Below are 12,619 nucleotides of genomic sequence, written 5' to 3' on the forward strand. Positions count from 1 at the left end.
AATAAAAGGGTGAGGAAAACAGAATGAAAAGACCAGGCAGATTGAGGCCCATCACCAGAAGGGCAGTCCTGTGAGAGCGCTGCCAGTTACCATGCTCCAAAATCAGCACAAGAGGCAAGAGTGGAGAGGCTTTAAAGAACAAAAGCCTGCTACCTGGTGCGCTGAAGGCCTCACTGATGGTTTCATAAAGCTTTTCAGTACAAACCTTGAAATTTCAGAGACGTTCATGAGAAAGAATCAAGTCCTAGGCTGTGTTCGTCTGGATGGTGGTCTTACGGCAAAGCTCCAGTTGGGAAAATACAGTTCACCATCAGTACAGCTGAATTGATTATCTTTTCAGCAGAAATGAGTCTCCAAAAAGGTAGCTGAGGTTGAGGAGTAGACAGCTGTCCTCAGCAAGCCCCTGGCGGTCACCTGGAACACTTCTCATTCCAGCCAAGCTGTCCTTCAACAGGGAGTGGCAGGGACAGTTCCCCTTTGTGTCCCCATAGGCGCCTAGGTTCCTTGCTGTCACCCAGCTCATTTATTCTTTCTTAAAAATAAATCGCCACCCACTGTGTAGTTTCCAAATGAGGTCCTAAAATTTTTATTTATGAAAATATTCTTCTTTATCTCCCAGTTAGCTCAATTGGTGATTGACCTGAATAACCAAATGCAGCGGAAGGACAGGGAGATGCAGATGAATGAAGCAAAGTGAGTAGAGACCCCGCCTCCTTGGAGCCTGGTCATTGGGTCCCATGTCCTTTGTTCTGCTGACCTCTTGTGAGCAGGGCCAGTGGCAGTGAGTGGCCACAGTGCACTTAGCGAGAGTTTGATTTTCATTGCATGCATGCTCTGGGATCCTTTTCTACCAGCTCTGAGAAGGAAAAAGCAAGGACAGTGCCCGCGGGCTTCTAGCATCCTCCTAGGGAAGTCACCTTGGCTCTTGCAAGTGTCCCAGAGACACTAGCAGCTCTCCTGTGGCCGCTGTGTGTGGGAGCTGGTATATTCCTGTGGTGGAGGTGGTAGGGCCAGGATAGCTGAGCGCATGGCCCTTGGGAAAAGGGGAATGAGTTTGTGAGCAAAACTGTTGCTGACCAGGGAGAAGCCTGGCAGACAAGATAAATGGGGACTCTGAATCCTGAGACCTTGGAGCTGGGGTAGCGGGTGCTTGGGTTTCCTTAATATGTGGAAAGGGGTCTAGAGGCTTGGAAAGGCAGGGCACTTGCTCAGGCTTTCTTGCTCGGGAAATGTCAGAGCTGGTGAAATATATAGGGTTTCCAGCCTCCTTTTAAATCCCCTTTACCAGTCTAAGCATCGAAAGTTTCTCTTCCTTCACATCGTGTTTTTCCTAGTCATTAATAGGATGAATTTCACCTTAGGTGTTTCCTCTCCTAATGGATTATCCTGTAAACCATGGGGATGGGCCTGGCTAAAAGACGTAACAGACAAAGTGTTAAGCACTCAGCCAGGTCCGTCTGGCTCTGGCACAGGGCTCTGGCGAGGTACTATTCGTCCTCTGATGTCATGCTTCCAGAATTGCAGAATGTTTGCAGACTATCTCTGACCTGGAGACGGAGTGCCTAGACCTGCGCACTAAGCTTTGTGACCTTGAAAGAGCCAACCAGACCCTGAAGGATGAATATGATGCCCTGCAGATCACTTTTACTGCCTTGGAGGGAAAACTGAGGAAAACTACGGAAGAGAACCAGGAGCTGGTCACCAGATGGATGGCTGAGAAAGCCCAGGAAGCCAATCGGCTTAACGCAGAGAATGAAAAAGACTCCAGGTGGGCTATCAATCCACAGTTAGTGGTTTCCATCCTTAGTAGAGTAGAACCTAGGTCTTTGAAAAGAGATAAACCTGGCAGTTACTACAGGAGGTTTGCCAGGGAATTCTTTCAGTGTTTCAAGGAGAAAAGCTAATTCTGAACAATATAAATTAAACCGGAGTTAGAAAAAGGAAATAAACCACAATTAGAATTCTTCCCCATAATTTTATGAAGCTTTTTGTGTCCATATAAAAATTCTGATCTTGCTAATGCACAAGAAGACTATAATCCAACCTCATATGAATATAGATGTGAAATTCCTAAATCAGACTCATTGATAGATTTTTATTTATTTATTTTTTGAGACAGAGTCTCGCTCTGTTGCCCAGGCTGGAGTGCAGTGGCGTGATGTCGGCTCACTGCAAACTCCACCCCCCGGGTTCAAGTGATTCTCCTGCCTCAGCCTCCTGAGTAGCTGGGATTACAGGCATACACCACCACGCCTGGCTGATTTTTGTATTTTTAGTAGAGGTGGAGTTTCACCACATTGGCCAGGCTGATCTCAAACTCCTGACCTCAGGGGATCCACCCGCCTCGGCCTCCCAAAGTGATGGGATTACAGGTGTGAGCCCCCGCGCCTGGCCATTGATAGATTTTTAAAGAATTCGCTGCAGTCCTACTAAGTCTATTTATTTAAGATAAATCTGAAACCTACTGAGACATGGGAATTAAAAGATGGATTATTAAGAAATCAATTACGTTAGGAATTCAGATCTCTGTTGTGGAAAATGTGCGTGTTTAAAAGCTGCCCCAGAGAGTCCAGTCATCCCCTGGTCAAGGTCCACTGATCAACCATCTATATACACTCTTACTAAAACCTGCAAGAGAACAAGGAGAGGTTCACTCTCACAACTCATAGAGAACACCGATCTGGATGTTCTGGCCAACCAGCCATTGAAAAGAAGGAGTAATCATCCACCTAGAAACCTAAGAAAATGAGCTGAAAAGCTGTTAACACAAGTTCTACAGATGCCAAGTGCAGTAAGTAGCTCATGCCTGTAATCCCAGCACTTTGGGAGGCGGAGGCGGGAGGATCGCTTGAAACCAGGAGTTTCAAGAGCAGCCTGAGCAACATAGTGAGACTCCATCTGTCCAAAAAACAAAAGCTGAGCATGGTGGCATGTGCTTGTGGCCTCAGCTACTCAGGAGGCTGATGCGGGAGAGTTGCTTGAGCCCAGTAGGTTAAAGCAACAGTGAGCCAAAGTTGTGCCACTGCATTCCAGCCTGAGTGACAGAGCGAGACCTCATCCAGAAACAAACAAAAAAGCTCTACAGATTAGAACATACATATTTTTAAATCCCCCTATCAGTAGTTTCGAGTTTGAAGAGATTATTCCAGTTAATTTAAAAGTGAATTAATGACAATAGGAAAGAGTATTTTAAAGGGAATAAATGACGATAGGAAAGAGTCTTTTAAAGGGTGATGGTGGAAAAACAAGTTAGCATATCAGAGAGATAATCTGCACTACCATCATGTTTGTGGCAGCACCATTCACAATAGCCAAGATACGGATCAATCTACATACTCATCATTGGCTTAATGGATAAAGAAAATGTGCTGTACACACACACACAATGGAATATTATTCGCTATAAAAATGAATTAAATCATGTCATTTGCAACCACCTGGATGGAACTGGAAGACAGTATATTAAGTGAAATAAGCCAGGCGCAGGAAGGCATATACTGCGTGCTTCTACATGTGGGGCTAAAAGAAAAATGTTCTCCTAGAGATACAGAGTGTAACTGTGGTTACTAGAGCATGGGAAAAGTAGTGGGGAAGGAGGTTAAAGAGAGATTACTTAATGGATACAAAAATACTGTAAATGGATATAAAAATACTGTCAGAAGGTGTAAGATTGGCCTGGTGTGGTGGCTCACACTGTAATCCTAGCACTTTGGGAGGCCAAGGAAGGTGAATCACTTGAGGTTAGGAATTCGAGACCAGCCTGGCCAACATGGTGAAACCCCGTCTCTACTAAAAATACAAAAATTAGCCAGGCATGGTAGCGGATACCTGTAATCCCAGGTACTCAGGAGGCTGAGGCAGGAGAATCGCTTGAACCCAGGAGGTGGAAGTTGCAGTGAGCCAATATCATGCCACTAGGCTCTGGCCTGGGCAACAGAGCAAGACTCTGCCTCAAAAGCAAAACAAAAAGAATACTTAGTGCTGTGGAAAATGCCTAAAATTAATATAACTGAAAATGGGACACAAAATGTTTTCATACAGATGATCCCAATTTTGTATACTTTTTTAAAAAAAAGACTGGAAGGAATTATATGTACTGTTACTGGTGTTTATTTTTGGTTTCTATTAAGAAAAAATAAGCTGTCCTTTTTGTATTGTTTCTGTCTCACATTTACTTTAAGCAGAATTGTTTGGCTTATGCCATGGAGCTTGACAGCAGTGTGAGGGTGTTGGGGGCCCCAGGTGAGCTGGATGCTGCTAGGTTGCATGTTCACGTCAGCTGAGAGGCTGCTGGAGGGAGAAGTTGGGGAGATGTGTGGTGATGCCAAGGAAGAGCCCCTGAGCAGTGCAGTGGACCGGGGGTAATGCACATGTCCTAGTGAAAATGCTGTCCTCATTCCCTAGCCCACCGTTTGAAGCATCTTCCTAGGGATGTGCACTTGGAGGTATCATGTGATTGCAGATGTGGGACCTGAGGAGTCTTCATTACTTTGCTTAGGTAGCTTCTCCTCCTAGAAGCCTTCCTGCCTCATTACCCACTTCCTGCCTCCCCAGCTTAGATGTCCCTCATCTTCCTGCTTCAGGCAGCTGTGGTTTACCTGGGCCATATGTAGCACACTGTTTTGAGATAGCTCTTCACACTCTGCCTCCTTGCCTTATGCTGCCACGTGTCCCTGCGGTCAGGCACAGTGGCTGCTTCATAAGATGCACTCGGGGCTGGGCGTGGTGGCTGCTGCCTGTAATCCCAGCACTTTGGGAGGCCGAGGCGGGTGGATTGCCTGAGGTCAGGAGTTCAAGATCAGCCTGGACAACATGGCAAAACCCCGTCTCTACTAAAAACACAAAAATTAGCTGGACGTAGTGGCGGGTGGCTGTAATCCCAGCTACTCAGGAGGCTGAGACAGGAGAATCGCTTGAACACAGGAAGCGGAGATTGCAGTGAGCCCAGATGATGTCACTGCCCTCCAGCCTGGGTGACAGAGAGAGACTGTTTGAGCTATTAAAGACCTTTCCTTTCAGCTATAGTGATGAATCCCTGATAACAGGTGGTGTTTTCCTCTCCCTGTGACTCTAGGTCAAGTTTTTATCTCCACCTTGCAGAACTGGGACCTGAAGTTATAGAAAGTAGATTTCGGACAGTCAACAAGTGCTTTAATCAGAGTAATGGTACTCACACACCTCATACTGAGATTCTGGTTTTTCCTCAAAGAGAGTTAGTTCACAGTTGTCTCTACCAGCTGAGACAATTTGGATAAATTGTATTTTTGGTAATTTGCCCTGTAAAACTTATTTTTCATCTTCCAGGTATAAAATCAAGAGTGTAATGCACTTTTTAAGCTATATCCACATCCCTTCCCAAGATTCTGCTATACTGCCTAGAGGACTTTCCTTCATTTTGAGAATTATCACCATGGTCAAAGCTTAAGAGAAATTTCAGCAGAATTCTTGATTGCAGCTCAGTAGCATTGCTAGAGTTCTAAGTTAGGGGTCCTCCACCTAGCAGGCATAGTCATAGTTAGAAGTGAAATTTATCAAAGAAGAGAGAGTAAGGTCAGGGTTAGAAGTTAGGGAGTTTCTGAATTTAGGACTTGAATGAGAGACAAAAATGATTCTGAGAAGGGGAGTTAGTGGATGAGGCTTTGACCTTGTTAAAAATTTGTCACAGCCAAGACTTCTATGTCAAGCTTTAGTAAATTAAAGTTACTAACGTTATGTAAACTTTGACAGTTGAAGAATCTCACTATACCTCAGTTACCTCATTTATAAATGGCAATAATGATATTTACCTCAAAAGGTTGTTATAAGGCTTAAATGAGTTAAAGTCTGTAAAGTAATTAACAATGTCAGGTACGGAGAAGTCCTAAGTAAATCTTCACTGTTAGTAATCATGCTGGGGGTGTGTTAATGCAGGCTGAGCATCCCGTATCCCAAACTCCACAATGCTCCAGAATCTGAAACTTCTTGAGTGCCAACATGACACTCAAAGGAAGTACTCATTGGAGCATTTCAGATTTCTGATTTACCATCAATTCAACTGAATTTCATGTTTAGACCTGGATCCCGTCCTCAAGATTTATATCATGTTTATGCAAAACTTTGAAATCTGAAACACTTGTAGTCCCAAACATTTCGAGTAATGGATGCTCAACCCATGTAAGACTATTTGCTGCAGAAAACTTAAGTCATAACCATGGCTAACCCTCAGTGAGCCTGAGGCACGTGTGTATCCTAAGAGACCCTGGGTCCCAGAAGGCAGGCCTCCTCCTTTGCCAGTTCACTGCTTTCTCTAATAACGTGGCGTATCTCTCTTCTAGGCTTTACTCTGAAACCCTTTAAAAGGGGAGCCTTACTGATGTTATGAGTTTGGGCTTGTGACTTTGAGTATTTTGCTCAGGGTAGTTGTTATTTTACATGCACTGAATGTGTTATTAGAACTGGTAGCTTCTAGAGAGCCCAAACCTCGTGCTTTCTTAAGCAGACATAAATGGTGGGGTTTTTTTGTTTTGTTTTTTTTTTAACAGGAGGCGGCAAGCCCGGCTGCAGAAAGAGCTTGCAGAAGCAGCAAAAGAACCTCTACCAGTCGAACAGTAAGTAAAGATAAATGAATCAAAACTGTGCTCCTGAGAATTTGGCTGTCTTAAAAGTTTTGTTGTGTTTTTTTGTTTGTTTTTTTTTGAGACAAGGTCTTGCTCTGTTGCCCAGGCTGGAGTGCGGTGGTGTGATCATAGCTTCTAATGTTTTTATTTCTGTAAAATCATCTTAACAGATTTTAGAAAGAAAAATGTTAAAGGAAGAAAATGAAAACATACAATTCTTCCACCACTCAGAACTAACATCCATATATCATTTTAATTGTATTTTGCTGGCTTCTAATTTCTCACAAATAATCCACTGATATGGCCTTTGACCCTATTTCTGATTACTTACTTGAGATAGATTATTGAAAATAAAATTTGATGGGTCAAAGCTTTTGGAACATATCACCAAATAACCTTCCAAAAAGTTTGTGTTCATCAGCTATGAATGTGAATCCTAACTTCCTGCACTCAGTACACGTTACTGCCTCACTATTTCCTGTTGACACTTTGAACGATCAGTTTTGTGCCTCTTAGCTGTGCCTGCCGTGTAATGCTGCGGTGGGGTTTTTGTTCTTGTTGCTGTTTGTTTTTTCCCTCCTTGCTCTCTTTGGTTTGTAACTTAAAGTGGAAACATAAGTGAAAACTAAGATCTCTTGGAACAAAAGGCATAGAACTAGTTCTGGAGCTTTTCCTAATCTGCCTACAAGTTAAGGTGGGGTATCTTCTCTGAGATTTGAAGCTTTGATAGTGGCAGAAAAGAGTTTCCTTTGCTCTAGGATGTTTGTTTTGGAATATAGTTTTAGAGTTTTGGTCCACTATTTTTTAAAATGTTGGTTGCTTCCTTATAAGTGGAGGGGTTTAAATTCAACTAGGAGTCATTCACCAACTAACGTCTTAATTTATAAAGAAACAAAGGTTCCCATATCATGCCTTTGCTTTAGATGTGTAGGGTACGTGTGTGTCTGCACTCTCAGATGTGGAAGATTAATCTCAGTTGTATTTTCCCAAGCCACAAAGTAAATAAATAATTGACCTGGAAATGAGATTTGGTTTCTTCAAAATAACAGCTTATAAAAGTGTCATTTGCATAACCGAGTTGACTGTGATAATTTAGACAGGTTGAGCATCCTGCCCAAGGTCATACAGGAAGGGGCCGAGGTAGGATGCAAACACAGGGCTGTAAAGGCCTGTTATGTTATTGTATATTTTATTTTTATTTTATTTTATTTTATTTTGAGATGGAGTTTCACTCTTGTTGCCCAGGCTGGAGTGCAATGGTGCGATCTCAGCTCACCGCAACCTCCGCCTCCCGGGTTTAAGTGACTCTCCTGCCTCAGCCTCCCAAGTAGCTGGGATTACAGGCAAGCACTACCACGCCCAGCTAATTTTGTATTTTTAGTAGAGATGGGGTTTCTCCATGTTGGTCAGGCTGTTCTCGAACTCCTGACTTCAGGTGATCCACCTGCCTTGGCCTCCCAAAGTGCTGAAATTACAGGCATGAGCCACTGCGCCCCGCCTAAGGCCTGTTCTTAATCTCTATGCTTCCCTAAAGAGTTTCTGGGTCAGAGGACATACATCTTTGAAAGGTTTTGATAACTTAGCAAATGCTAGTGTTTTCTTATGGTCCCAGGCCTAAGCACAGTTGCAAGTACTTACAACCGTAAAATTCTATTTTCAACAGGACATTGTCAAAGGCTCAGCTCATATTTGCAGTTCCTGTCTTTGCAGTTCTCCTCTCGTCCTTGTGTGGGCACAGGTGACTCTCACAAACCTAGATCGCTGGGAAAGCCAATCAAGAAAATAAAGCACAGGCTTGTCCTCTTTCGTTCGACCTGCCTTTATTCCCTTCTACATCCTGGCCAAGAATGTGGTGCAATAATTACACATAGTCCTGGAATAAATAGCTGAGGAAAATAAATTTACTTTGACCTGGTTTAACTTGCTTAGTAACAGGTTCTTAAGTATATATTTACCTAATCCAGATAATTATTGAAAAGGAAAAATCTTTCTGTCAAGTTCTTATGAATCCAAACAGTAGGTGATGAAATCTTGGGTTATTACATTTAATTATCTTACTTCTCCATGAAGGTTGCATCTCTGTAGGAGGTCATTAAGACCAAAATAATTACTTGCCCTCCTCCAAGTAGGAAAGATGTGGCCCATATAAATGAGGAAGGGGGATTCCAGAGGTACTTTGCATCCACTGGGATAAACAGCAGCAAAGGGAGCATGTCCTATGACTTGATTCTGTCATTTGAAGTGTGATGGGCTCTCCTAATGTCAGAGACACTACGTATTTAAGCATAAAATACGCAGAGTCAAAAATGCATAGTGTTTAAATTTTGCTTTTCTATTTTTTAATTAAAGTAATATTTGAAACTGGGTTAAGTCAGCTGTTGATTTCATGGCCCATTTAGCCATCCCTTCTTTCCCTGAATTCTCCCTACACTGTTGTTTTCTTATATTCCATAGCTGCTACCCCTAACTACCCTAGGTATCCCTCAGCCCTTGTGTCACGGGAACTGTGCTTGGTGAGTACTGCAGCCCTTCAACTGTGATGCTGACTGCTGATAGAATGCCCTACTTTGGCACTGGTTATGTGGTTATAGACTCAACAGATCATATTTCATTGCTTCAAGTGGGAACTGTGTTTATACCTAAAAGGATCAAAAGCTCACTTTTAAATTTATTCTCAGTTGAAATTCTGGATTTGATTTGAACAGGTTAAATGTTTATTGTAGTGTTGTTCAGAACATGGCAGCTCTTCCTTTTTCTCCAAACAATCTTTAACGCATTGCTGTCATAGCCAAGTGATTTAGGATCTAACTAGAAAATGACATTAGCATTTGCAGAACAGATGAATCACAGAGCTCCTGTTCAGGAGAATCAAAGAATCTCTTGCCTTTCTTTCCAGGGATGATGACATTGAGGTCATCGTGGATGAAACCTCTGATCACACAGAAGAGACCTCTCCTGTGCGAGCCATCAGCAGAGCAGCCACGTAAGTAGGCAGGTTTGGGCCAGGGAAAAGACAGCTTGAGGAGCAATACGAAGGCACATCTGTGGACATGACAAAGAATGCAGTCAGATGCACCCAACCCCCTACCCCTTTGCTGGGACACCCAGCGTCGAACACACCACAGAGGTGTCCAGTCTTTCTCAGTTCACCTCTGCTTAATGGGAGGGAAGCAGAACACAGGTGGCTTCAAATGCTTCTAAATTCAAAAAAATGTAGTGGCTTACTAAAATATGGACAGTGAAACCTTATTAAGCAGAATGATTGTTTAGGTTTAGATCATCCTGTTTCATTCTTACTAGGGCTTCCCCCAGACCCCACCGCCCTTCAAGAGTGGGGATTGGTTACTAACACTCAGAAATTGTGAAGTTAGTTAGCCAGGAATTGTGAGGTTAGTTGTCTAATGCTTTATTTCCAGGGAAATTAATTTAATACCAGGGAACCTTGTTTCTTTTGAAACTTCTAGGCTGGGTTTTCCCTTTTCCCTTCCCACTATTTTCTGGCAGTTTGGTACTGTGTTGGGTTTCTCTTGGCTGGGGTTTGGGAACTACATGGGAAACATATTCCCAGGTACCTGTTTTTGTGGGCTGTTTATTGATTGATTATTTGGGCAAAATGTTTCTAAGGTTTAAACCTATCCTCCCCTCCTCTTTAGTAAGCGACTCTCACAGCCTGCTGGAGGCCTTCTGGATTCTATCACTAATATCTTTGGGTAGGTTAGAAGACCTTTCCTTTTTAAAATGTGTATAAGTATACCTAAGTATATGTACATGACTTATTTTTATTTTTTAAATGTACACCAGGTTTCAGTGGTGCAGAGTATACATGTGCCTTAATATCAGCTTTTCATTTAGCTTCTTCCTTTTTTCCTCAACTTCCTTTCCTCTTAATCTCGCTGCGTGCTGATCTCTGGCCTTTCCCTTTAGTCTGTCCGAGTCTCCCCTTTTGGGACATCATTCTTCTTCTGATGCTGCCAGGTGAAACTATTATCCTCTTTTAGTCCAGCATGTGAGTGTGGGTCCTTAACAATTATGCCGATCACCGCTTCACTGCCCTCAGTCATCAGATGTTCACGTGCTAACCAGGATGCTTTGCATGTTCCTAGGAATGCCGGGAGCCCTCAGAGCAGGGCTGCCAGGGTGAACACTTTGTACAGTACTCATGCTCTTGTTGCTTTCTTTTGGCATGCGTTAGACTCCACATTGATCACAAGTGGTGAGGTTGATTCTAACTAGGCATAGAAATAAAATAGTTTTGCAAAAAATACCAAAGAGCTACTACCTCTGAGCTAGCTGTTACATTAAGTTGGGAAAGTTTCCCAGCAGCTTATTGACTGGGTAAGCAGTTGTTCAGGATTGCTTTTCATTGTTGGGTTTTGGAGTCCACAGGTTAGTGTGCAGGAGAGTAAGGCATGTGCTGGCTCTCTTTCTCATTTGAGTGAGGGTGCTTTTGATTTTTTTGTGAATTGTTCTGTAGTTTGAAGAATCTAGAAGGGACAGGCTATCAACAGAGGCAGTCTGCTTAAGCAAGGTCATCTTCGAGTCCTTTCTAACAATTTAATGAGCAGTAAACCTCTGCAATCCTGTCTAATATTTGTCTTTATGTTATTTCTTAGGAGACGCTCTGTCTCTTCCTTCCCAGTCCCCCAGGACAATGTGGATACTCATCCTGGTTCTGGTAAAGAAGTGAGGGTACCAACTACTGCCTTGTGTGTGTTCGTAAGTATGCTTCAGCCCCAAACCCCACCGCGCTTGATATGGTAACAGAGCCTGGCAATTAAAGGGTCCTTTCTATGCCTGCAGCTAAGTGTTCCATTGTTTTACTTATATCAAGCCTTTCCACCTGTTGGCTCTGTCAGCTGTGAGAAATTGATATATTTTGCTTAGTTTCAGAGGACAAAATTTGTTACAACCATCCTCTGTAATGGCAGAACTGACTGAGAAAGGATTGGTAGCATGAGGGATGGGGCAAAGGAAAAGTAATTAGGGATGGTGAAAAATGGGAGAGGGATTTATATAATTATTGTCACCAATTGGCTCCAGTTTAGAGTGAGTTGCCAGTTAGTGGTCTATTATGGAAGTTCAGTAGGACAGCTGTTGGTTTCATGAATTATACCCCTATCTGTATGACTCCCAACCATTAGGGGTCTGTGATTGGAAGCAGGCCGGGGCAGAAGCCACTGTGATGGATACCAGGGCTGTCACCCGGAGTTCAGAGCTGGGTCCTAGTACTAGCAGGTAGTTTGCGTCCCAGCTGGGGTAATTGAGCAGAAATGGAACCAGCCTGGGGAAACATTCAGTACCTGGTTCGGAACTGTCAAAGCATGAGGAGGGTAGGAAACAGAGCACAAAGAACAGAACCTGGAGAGTTGGACTGACTCCAATACTGGCCTAATAACTGGCAGCGGGTGAGTGAAAGGAGCCAGCTTTCAAAGCAGGGAAGATTTTGCCGTAAAAATGGGATGGAATTTATATGGTGGGAGCTTTGGGTTCCAGATATAAGGAGGGACTTTGCTAGTTACACAGTGGACTGGCTGAGTGATGAACTGCCTTGACTGTTGTAAAGAGAGTTCCGCTTTGGAGGAGGAGTTGGGATGGGGCGCATCAAGGCCCCTTCCCAGTCCCACTCCACTCCTATGATTCATGATGCACCGGGCGCCTGCAGAGGTCGATGATGATTGGTAAAAGGTCTGATTGCACTGAATGTCACAGTCCCTTTGTTGCCCTCAACTCCCAGCAGCCCATTTTTTCCCTCCCGTCACATTTAAGTCATGTGTATGGGATCATGGAGCAGCTGATAATTTGGGATTCTGTCAGTGTGTGTTTCTGAGAGTGATCGGTTCACAGCTGACAAGTATCCAACAAAACCAGTTACACAGGAGACTGATGAGTGGCAGTCATGGGTGTGATGGTGCATGATCTCAAGTTTTCAATCTGAGACCTCCTAAGGAGAAAGAAACCATAAAAAAGAAAAGGAAATTTCATGGGGGTAAAAGGTTTGGTCGCCTGTCATACTTTTCAGCAGT

General features: G+C 43.4%; 1 protein-coding gene and 1 non-coding gene across 5 annotated transcripts in view; both read left to right on the top strand.

Moving 5' to 3' along the window:
- Positions 1-12,619, top strand: part of ATG16L1 (autophagy related 16 like 1) — a 43,564-nt gene that overhangs the window by 11,688 nt on the left and 19,257 nt on the right. Inside the window, 6 exon segments of one of the 4 annotated variants that reach the window (NM_001132285.2) lie at positions 620-693; positions 1,517-1,768; positions 6,522-6,587; positions 9,493-9,579; positions 10,250-10,306; positions 11,210-11,312. In NM_001132285.2, coding sequence (NP_001125757.1) covers positions 620-693; positions 1,517-1,768; positions 6,522-6,587; positions 9,493-9,579; positions 10,250-10,306; positions 11,210-11,312 — 639 coding nt within the window. 4 annotated transcript variants of the gene reach the window in all.
- LOC112132484 (small Cajal body-specific RNA 6) lies at positions 12,260-12,535 on the top strand. The gene has a single exon (XR_002914250.1). It is a non-coding gene; the product is annotated as a small Cajal body-specific RNA 6 (non-coding RNA).

This window comes from Pongo abelii, chromosome 11, assembly GCF_028885655.2.
Source record: "Pongo abelii isolate AG06213 chromosome 11, NHGRI_mPonAbe1-v2.0_pri, whole genome shotgun sequence".
NCBI classification, from domain to species: domain Eukaryota; kingdom Metazoa; phylum Chordata; class Mammalia; order Primates; family Hominidae; genus Pongo; species Pongo abelii.